At 38.3% G+C, this 26205-nt stretch overlaps 1 protein-coding gene and 1 non-coding gene across 9 annotated transcripts; one reads left to right on the forward strand and one right to left on the reverse strand.

Moving 5' to 3' along the window:
- Positions 1 to 4485: 4485 nt before the first annotated feature.
- trnal-uag lies at positions 4486 to 4567 on the reverse strand. Its single transcript has one exon. It is a non-coding gene; the product is annotated as a tRNA-Leu (tRNA).
- Positions 4568 to 4575: 8 nt separating this feature from the next.
- On the forward strand, positions 4576 to 25857 carry eef2k (eukaryotic elongation factor 2 kinase). Of its 8 annotated transcripts, none has more exons than XM_036572313.1 (20): positions 4652 to 4667; positions 5422 to 5619; positions 6293 to 6585; positions 7557 to 7622; positions 9776 to 9876; positions 12251 to 12311; positions 12455 to 12492; positions 13824 to 13995; positions 14117 to 14266; positions 15272 to 15404; positions 15590 to 15717; positions 16331 to 16529; positions 17104 to 17150; positions 17281 to 17358; positions 17914 to 17970; positions 19602 to 19736; positions 22475 to 22663; positions 22772 to 22896; positions 24320 to 24498; positions 24845 to 25313. In XM_036572313.1, exons 3-20 carry the CDS (start codon positions 6343 to 6345, stop codon positions 24880 to 24882), a joined length of 2139 nt encoding a protein of 712 aa, XP_036428206.1. In that variant the 5' UTR covers positions 4652 to 4667; positions 5422 to 5619; positions 6293 to 6342; the 3' UTR covers positions 24883 to 25313. The 8 variants fall into 8 exon arrangements, with proteins under 8 accessions (XP_036428202.1, XP_036428206.1, XP_036428201.1 ...); XM_036572308.1 differs by lacking the exon at positions 24845 to 25313 and adding an exon at positions 25673 to 25857 and having other exon boundaries at positions 4653 to 4667; XM_036572310.1 differs by lacking the exon at positions 24845 to 25313 and adding an exon at positions 25673 to 25857 and having other exon boundaries at positions 4653 to 4667; positions 16334 to 16529.
- Positions 25858 to 26205: the final 348 nt, after the last annotated feature.

A 26205-nucleotide genomic window follows, 5' to 3' on the forward strand; every position in this document is an offset into this window, starting at 1 on the left:
CATTTCACTTTCAAAACTACAGCAGTTGGTCTTCTCAGTTCCCAAATGCTTACAGAGTGTTGTTAAACAAAGAGGTGATGCAGTGGTAAACATGGCCCTGTCCCAACTTTTTTGGAATGTGTTGCCGCCATCAAATTCAAAATGGGCATATATTTTTCAAAAGACAATAACGTTTCTCAGTTTTAGCATTTTATATGTTGTCTTTGTACTATTTTAAATCAAATATGGGGTTTAAGTGATTTGCACATTGTTGCATTCTGTTTTTATGTACATTTTGTCCCAACTTTTTTGGAAACAGGGTTGTATTTGCATCTTAAAGATTCAGTCATGAATAATTGAAATCATTGCAATCCCCTTTAGTCAGTTTTGTTTTGCGAATATTCATAATTTTAAAAGAACGTGTTTGAAAACCTCTACAGTCATATGCTAAAGTTTGGGCACCAATGGTCATGGCATGTTTTGTTGATTTAAAGTAAAATAAGTACACATCCTCTACACTGTTTATTTGCTGAATTTAACATATTGGAGGAAACATAAAATGTGGCCTGTACAAAAGTTATACCTTCTATACCTACGAATTTTCACTTAGAAAATTAACAAAACAAATTAAAAATAGCTACATAATGCAGGTTTTATTTCATTTTTCAGTTTAACATTTTAAATTTCTAAAGTTAGGTAAATACATACAAAGATCATTTTGAATGTCTGTATGCTTGAATAGCCTTCCCATCCCTAATCACAGTGCTCAGTTCTGCCCTGCAATTGCCCTGACGTTATTAAGGAATCCACTAGAGATGCAGAAATTGTGGATTTTAATGCCCGATTCAGAGCACAAGGAGTCATGTGTAATTATTCTAGATTTATTCAACATTTTGGTATGGGTGCATTCAAATAAAGCATGAGTACACTTACCTGCCTCACATTATTTACGGCAAAATTGCAGCGCAATCAAAATAATAAATTGGCTGATTGCCAGTTGCATGTTAGGAAGAAAAATTTGTCGATTGTTACCTTTGGCAAGTCTGATCACTCTGAAAGGGGCAAAAATTGGGAACAGGAATGACTGGGCTGTCAAAATACAATTAAATAATTGTCAGATCAGCAATTTAAGTACAGTAGAGGTGAGTTTTTGCCAGCATTAAAATGGAGTCCATAATCCACTTTTTCTTTTTTTTTCTTTTTTTTTTTTTGCTTGATTTATAGTGTTGCTAATGCACGTTATCTTTCAGGATTTGTACAAATGCACCAATACTGATTCTAAAAAAGATATTTTGTTAATAGTCTAACATTTGCCACCTTAAGGATAGTCATTTTAGATGGATGGGAATGATACAAAGCATAGCATATTCTTGTTTCTTGCAGTTCAGAGTTTATAAAGCACTGTGTTGTACATTGTATGTTGGGTTACAAATTTCTATAGATAAATCGTGCTTTCAGTTCATTGTACTTAAAAAAGAAAGTTTCTCGGATGTCTGTCTAGACTAAAATTATAAATTTTATGTTCTCTTTAAGAGAATTTCTCGAAGAATCCAACTTTCTGTGATTCTTCTGAATGTTCCTCATAATTTATGCATTGTGGCATTGGAAAAGACAGAGTTAAGTAAAGTGCAACTTGCTTTCGAACGTAAGGGTCAAAGCAGAGGGGAAACTAATATTGCTGGAACAGCTGAGAATGTATTTGTTCCTGCTGTACTTGAAATGTCTTTGCGAGCAAAGATACCAAATGTTAGCCACCTCCTCAAAGATGAAACCTCAGTCTGTTATTTATAGCTTATCTCCTGTGCCGCTTTCAGTCTTATCCATCTCTTTGTGAGCTTCATCCCTGTATAACTCCATCTCTTGTTTCCTTAGCAACCACAAGTATTCACAGAAAACCAGTGAGAGAATTATCTTTTTGTAAGATCTGTTGATCAGCAGTATTTTGTAATTCCCTTGTAAAGAAAAAAGAAGAGCAACATGTTACACTAGAGAGGATTCATTGTGAATTAACTGAACAAGGCTGAGACAAATAAATTGAAATGAAACTGCCGACTATAATGGTTTGATTGATTACTTTTTGATCATATATCACTTATTGCATATGGAATAAGTAGACTGTTTTTTTGACAGTGTGACGACAGCTAAGGAAAAGACATTTTCCAAGAAAACAGTGAGCTCTCACTTGTGACTATGCTCCCCGACTGGAAATAGGGTCATGTCTCCAGCTTAGCTTTCTGAAAGTTTTAAAGGTACTGAAAGGTACTTCTCCTAGACATGGTTAAATCCAGTTTGAAATCAGTGTTTCTGGAATTTGGCTCCTGCGAAATAAAACTCAGATTCTCTCGCTTTGATCACAATGTTGTCACACATCTCACCCCAGTCTCAGCTGAATAATATCTCCATAAGAAAAGTATAAGATCTCATTGTTTTCTTATACTGCTCTATGTTATATTACGGAACTCTTTCAGCAGTCTGTCAGTGCAGAAGGAGAACTTGTGTTTTTCTCATTCATCACCAGAACTTCTCTCAGTGAAATTTTGATGTTAATCTCCTCTTTTATCCTAAGGGGAGTTTAGGAGAAACAATTCAGAAATCAATAATCCTGCAATATAATATTGAGATCTGCTTTATTTCTCTTAGACAATCTTAAAATCTTTTACTCACTGGCCACCTTATTAAGAACACCAGTACATTTGCACAGTTATGTCATTATTTAATCAGCCAATCATGCAAAATCATGCAGACATGGATCAAGAACTTTAGAGAATTTTCACATTTGGGATTTTCACAGTCTCTAGAGTTTAGTGTGGAAAGCAAAAATTATCCGCTGAGTGGCAGTTCTATATGTGGAAATGTTATTAAGAGAGGTCAAAGGACAATGGCTGGACTTGTTCAAGCTGACAGAAGGCTACAGTATAAGCACTCCATTATGGTGATAAGAAAAGCATCTCTGAACACACAACACATTAAACCTTGAAGTGGATGGGCTACAACAACAGAAGGCCACATTGCATCCCACTCTACTCAGCCAAGAACAGGAATCTGAGGCTACAGACCAAAACTATACAGCTGAAGATTTGAAATTCTTCAGCTGGTGTGATGGATTCTGTGACATGTTTATGCAGTTGGTGTAAACAGCATGAACTCAGCATGGATCCAACCTGCCATTCAACAGTTCAAGCTGGAGGTGGTGGTATAATGGAATAGGGAATGTTATCAATGTTATCAATTAAGTATCATTTTAATGCCATGGCCTATCAGAGCATTACTGTTGACCATGTGCATCCCTTCATTGACACAATTTATCCATCTTCTAAAGGCTACATCCAGCATGATAATCCACCTTGTCACAAAGCAGTGAGTGAGCTTCTCCAGTCACCAGATCTGAATCTGATAGAGCACGTTTGGGATGCGAGACAACAGAAAATCATTAGATCAATTATGACAACATGAGTCACAGTCTTTGTTTCCAGCACCTTGTTGAATCTATGCCATGAAAAATTCAGGATATAAGTGTACAAACAACAAGATGAGAACAATATCAACTCAAATATGGACTGCCATCACATCCTAATTCTGTTTTTATCTTACTACGGGATATTGACATATTAAGAAATTTGGATTAACAGTCAGTAGAACAAATGCATTTTTACAGTCCTTGGAAACTGTATCAACTGCAATTTCTGTCTGTTATCTTAACATCTTAAAAACCTGAAGGTCTGGATGTGGACCTTCATTTAAATTTCTCATTCACATATCTACATTACTTATGTGTAGTATTAACCAGTGAAGTAACTAGCATCTTATGGGCTCCCTCATATAAAAATACTTTCAATGATTTACAAAAAATGTAATTTGCATGTTTCCTTGTTATTAGGTCTCAATTCATCTCACTAGCATCTAGCATTAACCCAAATGTTAATGTTATATTACCTACTTGAATCACAGTAAACATTTCATAATCATGCCATATATAGCTGTCTGACACGCTACTGGTCAAGTAATGTTACATAAATACACTCATATCGTTTGATGGACTTTTGATGATTTTAAATTTTGGACTTAATAAATAATAACTATATTGTTGTACGTTGTAAAGGACCTGTTTACAGTTAGTGTTGATGGAGCTAACTGGTGAAGTATGTGTTTAAGAAATTCTATCATTCTGGGATGTCATGGCTGTACAATTATGTCAGTTTCTATATTAGGGGCCCAATAAAGATTTCGTGTCGTGTCCGTCTACTTCACACTTCAGTTCATACACCTACCACACAGTGGCGCTTAAATCGCTCTGAACGGTCGACAATCAAAACACCTTTTGATCTAAACGTCGAGGGGGGCGATATATGCAAACCGGCAGAATAGAAAGCGCAGTCTGGCTAAACAAATCACCAATTACAGTTTTTCCCCAAACTGATGCCATAATTGTTGTTGTTATTGTTGCATGTGTTCTTATGACCCACGCATCCTGCTAACACATCTACAAAAATTAAGCTAAAAATATATTGGCAGCGGTGGGATTCGAACCCACGCCATCGAAATGACTGGAGCCTAAATCCAGCGCCTTAGACCACTCGGCCACGCTACCGCGATAGCATATAGTTTAACAGGTAACTAAAAACCACGATGTTACAATGCAGGTCCCTGGCATTTGGATAAGCTTCATCAAAACGAGCAAGGGCTGGAAGGTACGTGTTTTTAAGCTTCTTCAGTTGTACGGCTAGCACACTGACAGGTCTAAGATAATTTAATTAACGTTAACAATTGTTGCGACATTAACTTTAACTGTAACTATGGCTCTCAATTTCGCTTGTTTTTCTAGAGTTTTTTACACTTTTAACGGAGCTCACACACTGGGATGGCACTTTACCTGACTTACGTTTTACAGCGTTAGCTAACGTTACTTACGTGGGCAATCGACCAATACTGGGAAATATTTTCTTTAACAAAATCAACACTTCTGTGTTGAGCTGTGTCGTCGAATACACTATTCTCTATAGGTGACAGCTTACCATTGGCAGGTATAATTTGCATGTGCTTTGCTGGATCTACGAACCCGTGCTGTTTGTGGGCGTGTGCGGTACGTGCGCTCCGTGCACTCCAAGTATGGCGCTGTGGACTGGCTGTACTTTAAACGACCTGCACTACTGCGCTCACTGGGACCCCTGGTGGTCTGCTAGTGCTGAGCACCATTGCTCTCGCTAAACACACCGAACCTTGCCTGAATGTGATCCAATATGCAGTATCCCGTTCTTGCATTTATATGCGCATCTTAATGTGGTTTAATACTCGTTAACATAAAAAGGAGGCTAGAGAAATGCAACGGAGGGTTACATTTCTGTGTAACCTCCAGAAGAACTGATTCCATAGAGGGCGCAAACGGGGCCACTGTGGTGTGATAGCGGGCTAATGTTACTCCACCCCTTACTCTGTCAAAAACAGAAGCATCAGAGCTGAACTGCTGGTGAAAGGAGGACACGTTGCACCTTTCGGTGGGCGAGAGCAATTTCAGGGATAGCAAGGCTGTGGGGCTGAAATTTCCCTCGAAACAAAAACCTGGAAAGAAGAAAAGAAACAGAAGGAACACAACCTGTGAACGACATGCCTTGCCAAGACTAGCTTGGTTTATTTAAAGGAAAGGTAGCTAGCTAGCTGTTAATGTTTACTTTTGACGGCTAATGTTGCCAACAGGATGGCATATTTTGTACAAAAGCTGCGGGCTAGCTAAATTAATTTCAGCTGTGTTAGTCAACCATTGAACAGCTCTCTAGATCTAACTAGCTGACACAGGTGGTGATGACATTTAGCTCTCCAAACATTTTCATTTTAGAGCTAACCTACACAGGCAGTGATGGCATTTAATGTTAGCTCTCCTAACACGTTATGCCGTATTGTTTAGGCACAAATCTGTACGAAGCTTAAGTCAGCTTCTTGTTCGAATTTCCCCGTTCCAGCTTAAATGGTACAGCAGTTAAAATGGTATTTATGTTTAAAATGGTAATGTTCGAAAATTCGAACAAGAAGCTGGCATATAGGAAGCCAACTTCAGCCTCATGTAGCTAGCCAGCTAATCTGTCAGATAGGCTGTATGCCAACTAAGCTAACGCTTTAGTTAACCTAACGTACCTTGAAAAATGAATTCATTTTAATGTAGAAAGTTAAACTGTCATAGGAGAGGACTAGCTAAAGATAGCTAAATTACCAAGCAAACTGGAGTCTTTATTCACTATCATTGATTGTCTTATTTGGCTCACTTAAATTGAACTTGAGTTGTATATATATGATGTGAATTTGTTTCGCATGTCCATTTCAGCACTCAACAAATACTGTAAGTTACGGGCTATAACTTCACACACCAGCATAATGGCTGATGACGAGCTTTTGTTCAGTATGGAGGAGGTTGGCAGCCTCAAAAGGAGTTCTGGTGATAGAACTGTGCAGTTTGGAAATTCCAGTTCAGTTGATGATGATGAGGAGGACTTCTACATCTGCCCCATCACTGATGACCCCGTCAGTCCAGCTAAGGAAATCTGCAATTACCTAAAGAACATCGCCAACAACAGACAGCTCTCTAATTCACTGCCCAAAAACTCATTCACCTACAAGGTGAGTGACATTTTTGTTGTAGATGTGCAGTAGTCAGTGCATGTCCCATGAATTAGAGGTGGGCAATAGAGCAACAATGTAATATCACAATACTTTAACAAGTGTTTACTGTGCTCAATATGTCATGATTCTTACATTGAAAAATACAAACAAGTTCTATGTTAGAAATACACATTATGACATACTGTAACATTTTTTTTCATAATAACGATAATTATTGTCCTGTCGCCCAGCCCTAGCATGAATTTAGATTTATTGGGCTGGGTTTCATGAGGAATTGAGCTCATACAATTCTATATTTATAGCTGCTTAACATGGCCTACATTTGTTATATAATAGCAAATATGTCCTTGTCAGAAATATCAAGGTGGACTGCCCTGTTTACATAACAAATTACTGGACAAAAGAGCTTTGTTGTCAGCTTGTGGACAAAATATTGAGTTCCATTTTCTTGTTACTTGGAGGTATTTCAACAACTGCAATCCTAAAATACTTGTGTTTTTAGTATAATACCATTCTTAATGATACACTTTCTCCTGTACAATCTTACTGCCATATAAGGAGAAGGAGCTCTGTCTGAAACACATGGTTATATGGTGATCAGCAGCTGCTTCTAAACCTCTTTTAAAGACCAGGAAGCAATGACACAGTGTTATCTCTGTGGCTACGTTTAGATAAACAAGTCTGGCATTTTTTAACATCCTTGATGCATGTTGTGGCATATGGTGTCCTGTTCTTTAATTCATTTGGATATTGATGGGGTGCTTTTTGGCACTCTTGTGCTGTGCATGCAAACCACATCTTTCCAGATTCTGTTTTGGTCCACTTTCGTAGATTTAGGTCTGATGTATAAAGTAAAAGCTCATCTGATTTTAGCATCAAAGTCTGTTGTCCAAACAGAGCCACTGTAATGTTTTTGTCTGTCTAACTGTCCACTGTATCTACTCCCCTTCCTCCCCTCATCCATTCAGAACAAAAATGAAACAGAGCCAGAGGTGCGATCGGTCAGGTTTGGTTCTTTAACTGAGAAAGGTTGGGTATGTTCACCATTCCAAGTTTCAGTTTTCTGTGTTACTCTGTGCTGCTTACCTCTTTCTTTTCCCTTTCTCATTAATCCATTCTTGCTGTGGCTTCCTGCAGTCATGGTATGCATGCCTTTCCTTCACAATAGGAGTTTTCCTCTCCCGTTCTGTCAATCACCTGTTGTTCCTGTTAAGTGTTTTAGAAACTTGATCCCTGCAAGAAAACAAAACAGTAACATGAAGTTAACTGAACTGAAACTTAGTAACAGATATAAAGATTTTTTTAAATTATACATCAGGAACTAGTTTATATACGTTTAGCTAAGCAATATATTTAAAGGGGATTTCCACTGTATTTCGAATGTTCTTTATAATGAAGTGGTTAAGATGTAAAGTCGATAAAAGTGATTTGATGTAAAATTCTCTGTTCTGGAGAAAAGTACACAGTCAGAATTGTTGTGACGGAAACCAGGTTTGTGGCGTGGACATAGAGTAAGACACAAGGGAGGCCATGATTCTGCTGCAAGTAGTTCTCTTCTTTTAAATATCAAGCCGAAACAAAGGAGAGGTCAACGCCAACCATAGGCTTCCACCCCGTGGTGACCAACCTCCAACACAAAACACCCACACCCCACTGGCACCAAAAAACATTCACACATACGTTTAAACTAACAAGCAGCAACATTAACAACATAATTAACGGCTCTTGAGCTTTTCAACAGCAGCGCGGTCAGTAGCGGGTTGCTACAGGTTTTAATAGTTTTACAATAAGGTTTTGGCCTTAAAATCTGTCCGTGGAGGAGAGGAACATGCAAGGTGCTGTTATTCAAAATAGTCCTCAAAGAAAACGTGTTTCTTTAGATTTACTACTGTTTTACCATTATCATGTATCTTACATGCATTATTAAACATGGATAGGTTCATTGCTCGTTTTGAATAGTAAATGAGGTAAAAGACATGTTGATTCTTGGTCTCTGTCAGCAACATTATACGGAAATCTGAGGCAGTAATGCACGGCTTCATATTAAACCACTCTGAATTACTTTGTGTACATCTCAACAACTAAATTATGCTAAATTTTGAAAAGTTGAAATTTCCCTTAAATAAAACTTGCATATTGTAGCTTAGTAACATATATTTAATAAAAGTTTAAATAATCATAATAGTAAGATAAGAAGTTAATGGCAATACCTATTCTTATTGAAAAATATACAGACTAATGAATACAATTTCTATCTCGTGTTCTCTGTATTCAGGCAGGCACATGTGCATCTACACGTACTCACTGTACAGCCAAGGCGTTCCAAATTGCTAAATATAGGCTACTCTGCTACAGTATCTAAGGCATGCCTGCTATTCCATGATGTAGTGTTGGATACAAAACCATCTAGCAGATTTGCATTACCAGTAATACTTGTGTGTCACTGCTTATTTTGAAAAGTACTCTTATAATGTATCATGTATGCAACTTAACACCAGTCATATGAGGCTTCCACTGTCGCACTCTGTTTCTCTGGCTTCCAAGTCAATGGTTTATGTTTGTGTAAAGGTGTAATCTGTGATAGGACAGGCAATAATATTCAGGATTTACAGTGCAAGCTGGTTCCTGGTGTCTTGCACAGGAAAATAAACTTTACACAAATTTCTCCTTACCTCAGAAACAGTTGATGGGTCAGTGCGTGTTTGTTAACAAAGTTTGCAGTGAAACTGTTTATAAACTGCTAATATAATAAAAGTTTATGTCACCCAGAAACATTTCATTTTTTTAGTCACATTAGCCTTTCAGATCCAGCAAAGCACACTGTGGACAAGAAAACATGTCTTGGCTATTGGGAGTAAATTAGATTTCCCAGTGAACCGTTATTTTTAGGGAAACAAAGTTGATAAGTGCCCATTTAGTCATTTCATTGTTGATTTACAGTTTATCTTTGCATTGACTATTCTACTGGATTGTTGCATACCTCACTTGTTGCTTCCCATGCCTTTCTGTTCCCTTCTCCTTTTATTCCATTATTTTGTTTTGTGCATTTGCTATTTAAATCTTACACAGTAAAGGGAAGGACATCAGTTACATTAGGTAATGGTATTGGGAATGCTTGTGTGGGAGAGATATGGAGGTTTTTTTCAGGGAAGGTAAAATCTTTTCACTTTTTTTCTCTCTGCCATAGGCCACTTGGAAACATGCTATTGAAAAAGCAAGAGCGATGCCAGACCCCTGGGCTGAGTTCCATTTGGAAGATGTTGAGACTGAGCCCTGCATTAGATATAGGTTTGTAGCTTTGTATTGCTTTTCTTGCTCTACATAAAATAACACTAGCAGTGCTGGTTTCTAGTTTAAGGCCTAGTACTTAGGCCATATACATTACATGCATACATTTAGGATAAGCGACTGTGGGACGCTGTGCAGAACGTAAATAAAAATAGAATGCAATGATATGCAAATCATGTAAACCATATTTTTAAAGGAAAATACTACAAAGACAACATATCAGAGGTTGAAACTGAGAAATTTTATTGTTTTTTTTTTTTGTTGTTTTTTTTGAAAAACATATACCCATTTTGAATTTGATGCCAACAACACGTTCCAAAAAAGTTGGGACGGGGCACGTTTACCACTGTGTTTCATCACCTCTTCTTTTAACAATACTCTGGAAGCGTTTGGAAACTGAGGAGTCCGACTGGTGTAGTTTTGAAAGTGAAATGTTTTCCCATTCTGGTTTGATATAGTATTTCAGCTGCTCAACAGTTCGGGGTCTCATTTGTCATATTTTTCGTTTCATAATGTGCCAAATGTTTTCAGTGGGTATCAGGTCTGGACTGCAGGCAGGTCAGTTTAGCACCCGGACTCTTTTAGTACAGAGCCATGCTGTTGTAATACATGCAGAATGTGATTTGGCATTGTCTTACTGAAATAATCAAGGCCTTCCCTGAAAAAGACATCGTCTGGATGCCAGCATATGTTTCCAAAACATGTATATATCGTTCAGCATTAATGGTGCCTTCACAGATGTGCACATCCCCCATGCCATGTGCACTAATGCACCCCATCTTGAATGACTAGTCCATTTTAAATAAGCTCGGGCCCAGAGAAGGCAGCAGCGTTTCTGGATCCTGTTTATGTACAGTTTCTTCTTTGCATTTTAGAGTTTTAACTGGCATTTGTGGATGCAGTGATGAACTGTTCATAGACAGTGGTTTTCAGAAGTGTTTCTGAGCCCATGTACATAATTGTCTGTTTTTCCACTACGGAAAATACTGGTTTTTGGCCTTGTCCATTGCATACAGAGATTCCTCCAGATTCTCTGAATCTTTTAATGACATTATGTATCGTAGATGATAAAAAGCAAAAGTTATTTGCTATTTTATGTTGAGAAACCAATTTCTTGAATTGTTGCACTGTTTGCTCATGCAGTCTTTTACAGAGTGGTGAACCCCTCCTCATCTTCACCTCTGAAAGACTCAGTCTCTCTGAGATGCTTTTTTTTTAATACCCAATCATTTTACTGACCTGTTGTCAATCAACCACCAGGTGTTAAAGCATTACACAACTTTACCAGCCTCTTGTTGCCCTTGTCCCAAGTCAGTTTTGGCATTTTAAATGTTGGCTTTTTACTATTTTCAATGAAATACAGGGCTTAAATGATTTGCACATCATTGCATTTTATTTTCATTTACATTTTGTATTTTTATTTACATTTGGTAATTTTTACCACTTTAACGTGGATATTGGTGACAGTATTCCAGTTTCACACCAACTAAATAATCTTGAACAAGTGTTTCTGTGTGATGATAAATAACAGGCTTATGAGCATTGGCAGAGAGACTTATGGATTTATGTTCTATTTTAAAAATGCTTGTAACTTAATTCCTGTCCAGTCTTGATGTACAACCAGTGTATATGTGCCATACGCAGACACATACGCAGTAGCAGGGGTTGTGCTCCTTCTGGAATGTTCCACATGGTACAGAGTGTTCTGGGATAAGAGGAGAAATGTGCACACTTTACGTGTGTATATATCAGTCATGTGCTAGCAGGGCTGTGCCTGTCAATGGTCTTCTCATGTCTTCTCTTTGAATGTTGCCATAAGGCACACATGCCGGGGTGTGTTGCATGTTAAATGCACTCTTAGCCTAAAAGTTTTTTTTTTTTCAAAATATTTGTACACCCGATTGACACTGAAATAATTAACTGAGCATTGAAGGGCCCATATCATGGAAAACAGATTTTTTTTTTGCTTTAAAATAAGATTTTTACATATAATGTATAAGCATTGTTTTTAAAACGTACCATTTACTCCTTGGTTCACATAGTCCTTGTATGGAAATGGGTTTTGATTTTATTGTTTTTGTGACGTTACTAAACCAGTGCACTTGCATATATGCACCTATTCAGTCTGCAGCTGTTTAGCCCAATGTAGATATAAGTAGTTTTTTTTTACCTGGTCTGCTTTTGAATGAGGCACAACGCAGGGTAGCCAATCAGGATAGTAATTTACGTGTTCAAGTCTTTACAGAGAGTAACAACAGTGATTTAAACACTAAGAGAAAAGTGGCAGACATAAATAATAGTGCCCTTTAATTTTGTATTTCTAACAAGTAAATGATGGGAATCAGTTTGACTAATAAACTTGGTCACCTTCTAGGTACAATGCCATTACTGGTGGATGGGCCCAGGACCAAGTGTTTATTAAGATGTCCTCCCAGGTATTATTGCACCTTCACAATCACACAGCTACATAGACACATTGGTGTAAAGGATGTTATGTTAACTTTGACATGTTGATTGTACAGAGTATAATACATTGTTTATTCATTATTCAGCGTTAAAAATAAAAATTCTTTTACAGCCCTTTGGAAAGGGAGCCATGAGAGAGTGCTACCGAGCGTAAGTGGTATAAAAATTCACTCTCACGTATATTCCCTTACCCTCAGGAAAGCATTCCACACATTTTTGATCTTGGTGATTAAAATGCCCTTTTTGTGTATGAATTCCTGTTGTAGGTGAGGTGGCAACAAGCTGAAATGAACTTTAAGAGCTTTAAAATATGCTCAGCTTTGTCCTGTCTAGGGATGTACCCTTTTGTAGCATTGCAGGAGAATTTTAATGATTTTTCCAAAATGGCTACATAATTAGATCATTGTACTGTAAAAAAAAAAAAAGTCATTCAGAGTGGCTTGATATGAAATGCTCTTTTCAAGACAAACCTACAGGACCAGACGTCTGAAGAGTTTAATGCCTCTAAAGGCTACCTCCCCAAGAAGTTACTACACCACAGAACACATTCGATTTCACTTGTCACTCTAACATCAGTCACTCCACTTTGTGTTCTCAGATTAGTCTGTTTTCTAAACGTGTGTAATCACTTAGCTGAAACTGTGGTGTGTGGCACTTTTGGCCTTTTAGCTAAGCAGGCACTAGTTCAGCTAGCAGGCTATAGCTACAAACACCACAGAACAGCTTTGACTTTTTGCTTTCTGTCGCTCCAACACCAGTCACTCAATTTTGCTGTCTTGTATATGAGTTTTTGTGTGTTTACATGTGTCAGCAGAGCACCAGTTAGTTGGAATTAATGTACTGTGTCGCACAAATAGGATCTGTAGCCTGTTTGACAAGCTAATGTTAAATTAGAAAATTGGCTACAGATCCAAACACCACAAAAAATGTTTAATTTCGCATTTCTGTCCAACCAGCAACAGTTGCTCGACTTCACTCTCTCAGATTTGAGTCATCATCTTTCTAACCTTTTTTCATTCATTTTGACATTTATTGAATGTGAACTGCACTGCATTTGCTTATTTGGTGACAGTGTAAACCAATTGCAAACTGAACTTCATTTCCACAGGATATAATGATTACCTTTGCGCAAAAATAACCTGGGACTGTTTCTAATGTTCGGTTTATAATAAGTAAAAAGTTGTCATAATGTTTACCATCAAAGGAGTGTAAAGTTCTTAAAAATACTTATGTGGCAGATTTGTGCAGGACTGAAATCACTGAAAAACACTGGTAGTAATTACATTATTCCACCTTCCAGTGTGAAACTCATGTTGTACTTTTAACCGCAGTTCACTGACTCATAAGTCTTCAGTTAGTTTGTTTTGGTATAACCTTTAACTTCCGTAAAGAGACAGAGTCACTGTGCTACTTCCTTTGTTTTCAAGTTGTTCTTCACACTTATCTTCAGCTTTTTGAGAATAAGTGCCCTCCCTTTGCAGAAAGAAGTTGTCAAACTTCTCTCACAGCAGCAACTGGAAATCTGCATCAAACTATGTAGCTAAGCGGTACATGGAGACTGTGGACAGAGATGTGTATTTTGAGGATGTCCGGTTACAGATGGAAGCTAAATTATGGGGTGAGGAGTACAATCGCCACAAGCCTCCCAAACAGGTACATCTTTCTTTTACTGAAATACGTTTTTCGTCAGATCTTTAAAGCTTTGTATCTTTCTCTCCTCAAAACAAACTGTTTATTTTATGTTGCATTTGGCCCTGTTTCCGTTGACTGTCAGGTGGACATTATGCAGATGTGTGTTGTGGAAATGACCTCTCGCCCAGGGAAACCTTTTTACCACCTGGAGCACTATATTGAGGGTCAATATATCAAATACAACTCCAACTCTGGCTTCGTAAGGGATGATAATATACGTCTCACACCACAGGTACAGTCACTGAGAATGCTCTTTCAAAAAGAGCTCATTCAGAAAGTAAAATTGCCAGTGATTTACAGAACCCAACAAATTTCCAGAATTTGGAAAACAAATTTCCCTTGTTTTATAGTCAAGCAGTTTGTAAAAAAAAGTTATCTGTAAACATTGTTACAGTTTCACAATGCAAATTAGTTCTCTGTTCTCCATTGGTAAAAAAAAACTTTAATTGAGTAGGAGAGAGGGACCATGCTCCATTCTAGAGATACCTTCTAAGTCAGAATTCTTCACAGTGATGGTGATAGGAATCAGGCACCTGAAGTGTTTAATGCCTTTAAAATCTCCATAAGAAAATAACTAAATAAAATGGTTTCGAATATGAAACTTGATGCTTGAAACATTTTTTTTTAGGATAGCCTTGAGATAACTGTATGCTACGCTGTGAAGTATTTTTAATACTTCACGGCATAGAGGTACATTCAGGGCATTTTAAGGCAAAATAGTTCCCAAAGAAAATATTTGTTTTACCTTTATTAACATCACTTTTTAAATAGTAAATAAAATAGCCATTTCTGTTGTAGATACCATTCTAATCACCCACATTAAATAAAATCTAAATCTGTAATATTCTCTCCAATTAATTATTTCACATCAAACCACTCTGAATGACTTTGTATACATCTCAATTATTAAATTTTGAAAAATTGTTGAAATTCCTCTTTTAGACCAAGTTGAAAACAAAAAAAAGCAATAGAAGTGTGTAGAGCAAATAAAACTATTAACATAAAGCTAAAATAAAATATTTTAGATTTGATGAAAAGGTAAAAATGTTGTATTTTAGCACTGAACTGACAAATTCTTGACAAATTCTGTGGATGAGAATGGTACATTCAGAACCTGTATCAACAGAGTTCTGGCAATAAAACACAATAGATTGCGCTTCCTTCTGAGGTAGAGAGATTTATAAATGCATTTCATGAATGCCACAAGCTTGTATTGATACGTGACGTCTATGCTTAGGCATTCAGTCACTTCACCTTTGAGCGCTCTGGACACCAGCTGATAGTTGTGGACATTCAGGGAGTTGGTGACCTCTACACAGACCCTCAGATCCACACAGAGAAGGGGACTGACTTTGGTGATGGCAACTTGGGTATTTATCTACATCCCTTTTCCTGCAACAGCTTACATAATTTCTCAGTTTTCTATGCATGCTCTCTTTTACAAAAAGAGCTTCTGTACTGTCCTGTCAGTAGACTGAGCAACCTTATAGTTAAATGAGTGTGCATGTAGTTTTTAATTTTAATTGTTTTGCATGGCTTTGTATGTGTCTCTAAGGTGTACGCGGCATGGCCCTTTTCTTCCACTCTCACCTGTGTAACAAGATCTGCAAGAGTATGGGCCTCACACCTTTTGACATGTCCCCTGCAGAAAACACTCAGCTGGACTGCACCAACAAGCTGCTGGTTAGTCCTGTATCGCTTTGTCCACTAAAAGAACCATAAACTCTTTTGGGAAAAATTAATTCTCGTATGCTCAAATCATTTGTAAAGCAAGTAAATGCGGTAGACTATGTCACTGACCTTCCAAACTCTTTATTAATAGTGCAAGATGCTCTATTTAGCAGCGATGCACTGATCTGGGAATTGTGGGCTGATCGTTGATATTTGATATTTTCCATGTACGTATCTGCCGTTGCTGATACATAAGTATTTTTTAGAAATAATCATTATATCTACCTGGATTAGCACTACAAAGACATAAAATATTTAGTTCTATAGGGTTACAAATGTAGTAAATATAATAAAATGCAGATATTTTAGCACAGTAGCCCAGCATCACCTAAACTTTCTGCTCTTATAGAGCATAATAAATATGCATTGGCTTAAAATGCCAGTCATATCTAAATATCTGTCTGATGTCAATATATTTTTAGCAATTGTCTACAGATACCAATATGATCCTGATTTAATCATGCGTCTCTCCCATTTAAGCTTAATTTCACTTCTGACATTGGGATGGGCAATATGTTGTTAAAATTCTTGAGATTTATTGTGTGCTCTTGCTGGACTTGGGCAGCAGTCAGCTAAGACCATGCTTCGTGGCTGTGAGGAACAGTGCGGTTCTCCACGGGTGCGGACTACCTCCCTCAGCCGCATGCCCCCTATCCTATCCCGCCTTTCAGAGACCTCCTTGGCTGATGAGAACATTAGTGATGTAGATTCCATTCCCTGCTCTCCTTTGAGCCTGGGCCTCTCTGCCGACCGTTCACCAAGAGGTAAAGACTCACAATGATTATTAGTTAATTATGACACTTTAGAAAACACCCCAACCCTACCAGTCAGTCTATTGACCTGCCAGCCCCCTCATCCCCATCAACCTCATGAAGCCCTGCTGTCAACTCTGTCAACCATGTCAACCCCACAAACCCCTCTCTTTAACCTTGTCAACCCCAGAAACCCCTTTCCCCAACTCTATAAACCTCACAAACCCCTCTTGCCAACCCTATCAACCCCTTAACTTCTCTCCCCAACCCTATAAACCCACAAACCCCTCTCTCACTAACCCCATCAACCCCCTCTCCCCATCCTATCAGTAGCCCCAACCCATCTCTCCACACCACCCGCCAACCCCCCAGAACTCTATAAGCAATCGTGACATTCTAAAGGTGATACAGCTAAATCTGTGCTGACTGAAATTAGTCTTGCTAATTTAGTACGTGTCCTAGGAAAAAACATAGCTGTGCTTATTTGCCCTGTTGTATTACCCTTTTATTTCTTAACCGTCATTTACCATCATTGTATATTTTTAAGGTTGCCTGTTTGCCTGAAAATGCTATTGTTCCTTTGCAGTTTGGTCATTCATGAATGACATGAGCGAAACAGACACAGATCAAAAGGTAGGGATTTGAAGAGCCCTTGCTCTATCAAGTTTTCATTTTTGATAAACATATTAGTATTAGTTTAATGTAACGTCACAACGCCTGTCAGCTGAAGCTGAAATTATCTTTCATTCCCTTCATCTTTCAGTTTTCAGAGAATGGAGGAGACAGCGGTTACCCAAGTGAAAGACGCAGTGAGGGAGACCTAGGCGAACACAACGACCGGGTATTCAATTCTTTTTCGCATGCTACATTTGTATAATCATATGTGTATGCAAAATACATGCAAGTACATTCACTTTTATACTGGATTGCCATGTGAACAACTGTTGGTATTACTGTTGTTACTAAGTATTATTTAGTATTACTGAGCTTTTTTCAGGTTGTTTAACTATTACACTTCAATGTACACACAATTCTACCAGATGTGAGTTTGATTGTACAGATATGATGCTACAGATATGACGCATGGCACTTAATAATGATGTAGCTTCAGCTAGAAGAAAGTACTGTAAATGTGCTAGTGTTTTTAAAAATCATGATCAGTGCATCCCTAATATATAGGTATGTGACTTTTAGTGATTTTTTTGCATTAGTGTTTTTTTCTGTTCCTTTTTAAGTCCAGAGAAATGGGTCAGCATTATTATCTGTAGTAATTGACTGTAAGCTCCAGAGGTGGCAGATAGAGATTAGGTTGGAAAACAACTGGTGACAACTGCAGTGAAATGGACTTTGTGACTCTTCAGATTTGTAACTTTAGGTCTCATACCTCACCTTGTAGTTTCGGCCTGTCTACAACAGACATTACTCTGAATCGGATGAAGACAGTGTTCGTCGGGTAAATATAGCTAATGCTTTTTTGTAGTCTACCCATAATCACTTAATCCAGTATGCTGCCATTTCCCTTCTCATCCCTTTCTCACACTGATCCTTAGCTGTTTCTAGTCTTGCCACTACTTGGATTACAAATAATCTCTAATGTTCATCAGTCTCACCCTCCTCTCACCTTCCTCGGCAGAAAGCTGTGGTTAATGCCAGCAAGCTGTCCATTACTGTTAACAGCCCTGATTGTCACACGGTGATTTCCTGCATGCACCACGATTAGCATTGCCCTCTGTTCAGAACACGTGTTATTGATGAATCAGTGCCAAAAAGCTAGTACCCTCAAGTCTTCCTAACCCTTTCTCTGACCCTTTCTTCCTTGCATGTTGGTAGGTTGATAAATTCACTTTCTAATAAAGCAGCATTGACAGTTGCTTTTTGTTGACTTATTTCTTTGGGATTTTTGAGATTATTTATAGTATTTGCTTGTTGTACTGGATGGAAGCCTGGGCTGTTTATTAAGAAAAAAAAAAAACATTCTCTGGCCTTTGGATTAATTAAAAGTGAATTTGAATGAAAAGGGCGACTGCAGTTTTACTGAATCCAAGTTGGTTTTGTGTTCATGGTCTTTTCTTTTTGGAGGCAGTTCCAGCATTTTAGAGTAATGAACTAATAAGGACACTTCCTTTGCCAGATTTTATAAATTCTGCAGGACATAAGCCCTGCAGGCTTTTCCCAAATAAGCATTATTAATTAGGAATTCCACTGGTTTCTCAAAATGTCTGCATATTTCAATCATTGAGGTAATCTGTCATATGGAATATGTTGATGTTAAATGGCTCAATCTGGAGAAACTTGATTTCTTTACAGGGGTGATGATAGGAACCTGTTGTATTGCCTACAGATATAGACATTTTATTTACTATCCAAAAACTAAAGTATTTCTGTTTTAAACTATTTTGCCCTACAATGCCTTGCGTGTGCTTTTCTTCCATAAATATATAAAAAATTGTTTTAGTCCAGAACCTTATCTCAAAACCATCGTAGAACAAGCATCATGCAGTGTATTTGTAATCATTTCATGTAATAGTGTTTTTATGTAGCTGTCAGAGGCATTAACGCTTTGGACGTTTAGTTCCTATCACCACCACTATGAGCAGTTCTTACTTAGTAAGTTTTTCTAGAATGGAGCATTTCAAAAGAAACCTGTCTGAATTACTTGGTTTAGCTCTTAAGGACTTAATTATGTAGAAATTTTGAAAAATCTACAGAATTCCCCTTTAAATACTCAATCTGTTGTGTTCTTTTTCCCCATAATTTAATTTCAGCATCACTGTGCATGCATGAAGACAGCTACTGCTTCTTTCCAAACTGTTGGCCGCACTGCATAGTGAAACGATGCAGTGTATGTGTAGGAGAGCACTAAGGACCCAGGTCCTGTGAATGCCTCAACTGGAGAACTATGATGTTGCATTCCTCAGGAAATATAATGCATTTAAATACAGTAAATTGTACAGCTTTGAATCCCTGACAGTAGGGCTCACCTATGCACTGCTGAGAAACTGCATTTATCATACATATATCAACAGCCTGTGATTCTTTACAGATTCTATACAGCATCGCTAATATGTGTGCTTTACATTTCAGCTGACCGAGGAAAAATGGAGTTTCTTCCACTCTTCGCGTGCTCATATTCACAGACCCTCCTGCGTGGCGGTAGAGGTGGAGAGACTGAACTCTCTGTTTCTTGAAAGGAAAATTGGCAAATCTATTTTAGGCAAGGTAGAGTGCTTTTATTTAACAGACACATTTAATGTGTATCACATACATACATATGTAACACACTTGACAATATATTGACAATAATAGGAAATTTGCCTTGAATGCAGACAAAAAACATACATAGTAGGTTGTAAATCTCTGACCTTAGAATGATCCAGTTTGATTTTGGTTCATTAGGACATGGTCATCAGTATTAATTTCACCACAGTGCCCTTTGGTGTAATTACTTTGGTATGATCTAGAAGCATTTTTAAAAGTGCACTAAAGGTATAATATGATTGGAGGAACTATTTCATCTGATAATCTTAAAAGTGTTGTCAAAGTTTACATGTTTTACATGTAAACTTTGATGTTCAATTATTAATACCACTTATTTTTGTAATGTCATTGTTTATTTTCTTAGTTTGATCATTCAAACCATCTACATTAATGCAGGCTGAAGCCTAGTTTCTCATGGGCTATTGCTATGACTCTGCGCCTGTAGCCCTTTCATTAATTGCAGAAAATATGTGTATAGGTAGTGACCATTCTTAATGTTACACACTGATTTTCAGACTTTGAGACACATTTACTTCAAAACAGATCTAACTGCTCACCATGTCGCCATGAGGGACAGGGAAGCAGTCTGCAAGGGTGTGGCTAAAACAAGGCTCCTCCTGTGGACTAGGACTTTTTCAGTAGTGACAAGACATTTTTTTAACTGAACTTTTCAGTAGTGTCTGGCTGCAGACATGCAGTCTGACAGATGCAGTCTCTGCCACAGTGACGTCACATACACATGTGCTCTCTGCCACAATGGCAGAAGCAGCCCAACGGTGCGTTAACTTTTGGCTCCTTCTGCTTAGCGATATCATCACTTAATCCATTTTTCGCCCATAACATGGCAAGAGAATTAATTTAACGCACCTCCCTGTTGAAAAAAAGTCATAGAACCCATTAACAGTGTCTGCTTGTTCCTGGTGGTTTTCAGTAGTCGCTAATGGTATTCTGTGTTTTGATGGGTTGATATCACAGTGTAAAGGATTATGATTGTTGAATCAGGTCTTCTGGGACTGATTCCAGATACATTTGTTCATTTCCTAATGGCCCCTAATGGCAACCATCAAGCCAATTCCCGTTAGGAAGCAAAACCATCAGGTTTTATTCCTAACGGCCTGCAAACACAGTTATGTTGTGACAATGTACTGTTTTGGTGTCCACAATGCTGTCTGCTTGGTGCTTTTCTATGGTGTCACATCGTTGAACTATAATTCCTCAGAAACTTGTGACATCGTTGTCTGACAACTTTCTAAGAGGTTGTGACAACGTTGATGAGACAGCAGAAGTAATCTGTACCACATTGACTGTACGTTGTCACACCCTCCTAGAGTCCTTAATAAGTTCTGTTTTAATCAATATTACAGTTTTGATAACTGGTAGTAATCGTCTTCAGCATGGCTTTCATGAGTTTCAACAGTAGCCTTTTTGTTTTTTCTGCGAATAAACCCGACGTTCATGTCTTATCAGTATGGCAATGTTACTATGTGTTCAGTGTAACTTGTTGTCCAACAGGTTTCTCGTAAAACCGACAGAAACACTGTTGTGGCAGAGCATGCACTGACGTCATTAATAGGCTGGCGGTGCATGTCAGGCTGAGAGTGTGTGTCTGCAGCCAGACCCTTCTCAAACTTTTTTTTTTTTTTAAAAACTGAACACGGGGGGGCTCCCAAGTGGCGCAACCGTCTAATCGTTGGCCCTATCATCAGGAGATCGCGAGTTCGATCCCTTTTGATTCTACAGCCATCTGTGGCCGGGAGTCCAAGAGAGCACAATTGGCCTCGGTCTCTCTGGATGGGTAGGATGGCCCCCTCTCCCCCCCATCACCCAACGCGACGCTAGTCATTGCAGGCGTCTGTTAGCTGACGTAACAGAACCCGCGGTTGGCAGAACCCGAGCGTTCAGCTGTCCAATGATGTTGCGTGAGCGGCAGTTTGAAAAGATACAGTTGCTGGGTTCACAGGTCTCGGAGGAAGCCTGTGCTAGCCTTCACCCTCCTAGCGTTGGTAGTATCGTGTGATTGGGGGAGTCCTAACTAGCGGGTGGAGTTGGAGATGACTAAATTGGGAAGAAAATCGGGGAAAAATACAAAAAAAAAACAGGAAATTTACATTTTCCAACTTTAAAAGAAATCAAAAATATCAAAAAGAGCATTCAGGGTTTGGAACATGTAACCTAACTAAGAACTGAATACTTTTTTTTTAAATAATAACTAATTCAGTATAGTGTTCCATGTATGTTATATTCACTCATTGTCAGTATTGAAATTTGGATCTGCATTTACTCTGTGGAAATCACATTATTTTTATGTTCAGGTTCATACAAACTCCATGTTCACATGACGATGTTATTGACTTACTGAAAGTAATAAATACATTCTTATGAAGTTTATTGTGTCTACTTATATAGCTACAACAAAATTCACAGCTTTGGAATTTTACAGACAGTTTATGTATTTTATGGACATATTTGTGCAGATTAGAGAAATGCGACTAATTGCCATGAACTACACAAAAAAATAGATTAACTGTGATTTTAATGATTTTAATCATTTGATAGTCCTAAATATTATCATAATTCTAACATTCCAAAATCAGTGTACTTGAATTGGCTAATTGAATTATTACAGCAAGTACAATTACACAACGTGAATGCTCAAAAGTCTCAAAAGTTTTGATGAAACCCTGTTTGTGCCTGATCAGGTTCATCTAGCAATGGTCCGGTACCATGAGGCAGGCCGATTCTGTGAGAAAGATGCACCATGGGATCAGGATTCTGCTATGTATCATTTGGAAAGGGCTGCCATGTGTGGAGAATTAGAGGCTATTGTAGCCCTTGGCCAATGTTACCTGCAGCTGCCACATCACATTCTCCCAGAGATCGAACTAGAGGTACTTTCTTACCCATCTTTTCCCTTAAAGCCAGATTATCACCGGTTTTCCTCTAATCTAGTCCACTTTCTCTTTGTTCCCATTTGTAACACTGGACTCTGACAACAGGATAGTGTGGAGAACAGGAAGAAGGGCTTCAATCTGTTACTTCAGGCTGCTGAGGCTGGAGACAGACCCAGTATGATGTTAGTGGCCAGAGCATTTGACACAGGCAACAGCCTCCCACCTGACAGGTGCGAAAGAACTGGGCTTTGTTACTTAATTTGCTACTTAAAGGACTACTCAAGTATTTTTCAGCCTAATCTCTATCTGCTGCATCAGTATTGTACTACTCAATTACACAGTAACTTAAATGTATTTCCTTGTTTTTAGAGAAGAGAAAACCTGTTGAATAGAAACTCACAGTCGCAGCCTATCGGGCAGTTGCTGAATGAACAGTTGAAATACATGATTAATTAATGTGAATTCGAAACTAGAGCAGTGAAAATCTAACATTACAGGTCTTAGGATGAGACAGACGTGAGAGAATATCTTGCAAAAACTGTTTTTATGAAGTTTTATCTGACTTTGGAACAGTGGAGCTACACAATTTCGGTTGCTTTCACTTTCTGTTAGGTTTTGTACTGTCTGTGTCAATCAGGCAGGAGCCTATGAAAACTGCCTGCACCATGACGCTAATAACGTATTATCATAGATTACAGGGAAATGTGTCGAAATAAGTGTCTGTGGTAATTGACCATACATTACAGATGCAACAAATAGAGATTAGGTTGAAAACTGCTGGTGTACTTGTAAGAGTCTCTGTAGTACAATGAAGTAATACTCGGAGCATTTCAAAGGCCCCAAGCATTGGGCTGTAAAGTTGTGGGACTGCACCATCGAGTACCTTTAGGATGAATTAGAGTGGAGTTTGTAATCAAGTATTAATCATCCACCATCAGTATCTGATCACTAATGCTCTTGTGGCTGAATGCAATCAGATCCTTACAGCAGATCCTTACACAGACTCACACATCTAATATAAAGCATTCCAAGAAGAGTAAAGACTGTAACCTCAGCAAAGGGGGACAAACTCCCATTGATTTCAGATTAAAAGTTTTGATGAGCAAACTTTCGGTCCGCCAACCAAAAATATCTAGCTACTATCTTAGACTTTTATCTACAAGGTGGACCAGCAAGGTAGGTGTGTCTAATAGATTGAACAGTAGGTGGACTAAAACTCCAGCAGCACTGCTGTCTGATTCTCTTGTACCAGCGCAACACAAACTAACACACCACCACCATGTCAATCTCACTGCAGTGCTGAGAATGATCCACCACCCAAATAATATCTGCTATGTGTTAATCCTGACCTTTGAAGAGCAGTGTAAATGGGGGCTAATAAAGTAAGCAAAGAAACATGATGACAAGATGGACTACAGTCTGTAATTGTAGAGCTACAAAGTGCATATGATAAGTGGAGCTGATAAAAGGGGCAAAGAGTATAAATACAAGGTGTACTTTATAAAGTCGCTGGTCGGTGTATAGTATACATTATACAAGCCTGTCTTTCTAGTGGAATATATCTGGTCTATAAATTGTTTAAGGCCAGTGTCAAGGCAGTTCTCTCTTCTTACTATCTTATAAAGTCATTACTACTGTGTTTCCAATGTGCAGGACTCAAGACTGGAAGGAAGCAGTGTGCTGGTACGACTGTGTTCTAAATATGACCGACTATGATGAGGGTGGAGAATTTGATGGTATGCAGGATGAGCCACGTTACCTTCTGCTGGCCCGTGAGGCCGAGATGTATCAGCAGGGAGGATTCAGCCTGGACGCAGATCCACAGAGAGCAGGTAAGTATAACAGAAATTAGCTAATCAGTCAGAAAAAAAACTTTATAATGATTTGCAGTGGCCTTTCCCTCTAAGGGGACAAGTGGACCAAAACATGCCTACAAAATGTCCCCACAGCATAACGGTCAGTGAAGCCCCTCATTGTAGGGGTCAAGCATTCAGGCCTGTACCATTGTCCTATGTGCCACACATGGACATGTGGAGTATATGGGGAAGGATAAGGTGATCTGACCACATCAGTTTATACCAAATCTCGGTAGACTAATGCCTCTGCTTTCTCTCAAACGTGTAAGAAGTTTATGCACTGCAGCCCGGCTATAATATCTCTCTCTTTGTTGTTGTGGAGGGGCTATTCAGACTGATCACGCCCTGCGTTCATTTTGAGGTACCTGAGGAAATGTTCATCTCCTGTTTTACTTTACGCTAGTGCACAAGAATCATAGTCAATGTATGTGTGAAATGCATATGTCACTTAGTCACTGTTCCTGTTGAAACAGTAGCCATTTGCACTGTCTTTATGACTGAAGCTTCTGCCATCTGTGTCCCAATAATAAACCAGCTTTCAAAGATACTCATATCTTTTACACTTGCCATTTTGACCTGCCTGCTAGCATGGTAGGACATTAACTGCTTAATTGTATAATGAAGTTCACCTGTCTGGAAGCATCTGCCCTCATGTTTGTCCACTCATTTATTCAGATTTTTTCATTAATTTGTCACCCATCTGTATATAAAAGACTTGCATGACAATTGTAATATTCGACTTCAATGCAAGCAATTGATCAACTAAGCATAAATTCAGCTTTGAAATTCAACGTGTATTAATTTTGGACCTTACAGTCTTAGAATTTTCCTACATTAAGATGTTCTTAATGACTTCTGATGTTCTTAATAACTGTCACATTGTTCTTAATCAAACTTTGCTGGCTGTTTAAAACAGCATTCAGCTTTTTTGTGCTGTCTGGGGCATTGAACTGAACAGATTACATATTGTACCCACAGTAAATTGTTGTTACTGCTTTTCATCTGATTCAATTTAATGATTACCAATTACCAACAACTAGCTCATTTTGTTTAAAACAAAAGATAACTCTCATGTCTTTTTTTTGTGATGAATAAAAATTATATTTTGCTCCAGACAAGTTTTTCCAACAGACATGTTCTTCCTTTGTAGGTGATCTGTTCACTGAAGCAGCCGATGCTGCCATGGAGGCAATGAAGGGCAGACTGGCTAATCAATATTACATGAAGGCTGAGGAGGCTTGGTCTGCAATGGAAGAGTAGAGGAAATTATTTGATCTTCCAACACTCTTAACATTTTTTATTTAGCTCTTTGGGATATGTTTACATGGTCTTTTACAACATCTTTCAATATGCTGTGATGTCCTTTTTATATGTAGCTGCCGTAAAGCAGCTGCACATGAGTGCTTCTGTCAATTTCTGGAACGTGTGCATTTTAGGCTAGTTATACATTCACACCACTGCAAGCAAAAACAAGAAACAAAAAGTCCACACAAAAATGCTTCAGTAAGTAACATAGCAATGGCAGTATCACCGTTCACTGTGGTTAAAAGCCCCCTTTTCTCATATTTTGTGCTATGGTTATATAATAATTAACAGACCGTGTAGTCAGCTTTACACCAGGTTCATAGCATAGTTTTACGCTTTACTGTCTTTATCTGTCTCTCCCTGAGAGCTGAAGTATAC

This window comes from Colossoma macropomum, unplaced genomic scaffold, assembly GCF_904425465.1.
Source record: "Colossoma macropomum unplaced genomic scaffold, Colossoma_macropomum, whole genome shotgun sequence".
NCBI classification, from domain to species: domain Eukaryota; kingdom Metazoa; phylum Chordata; class Actinopteri; order Characiformes; family Serrasalmidae; genus Colossoma; species Colossoma macropomum.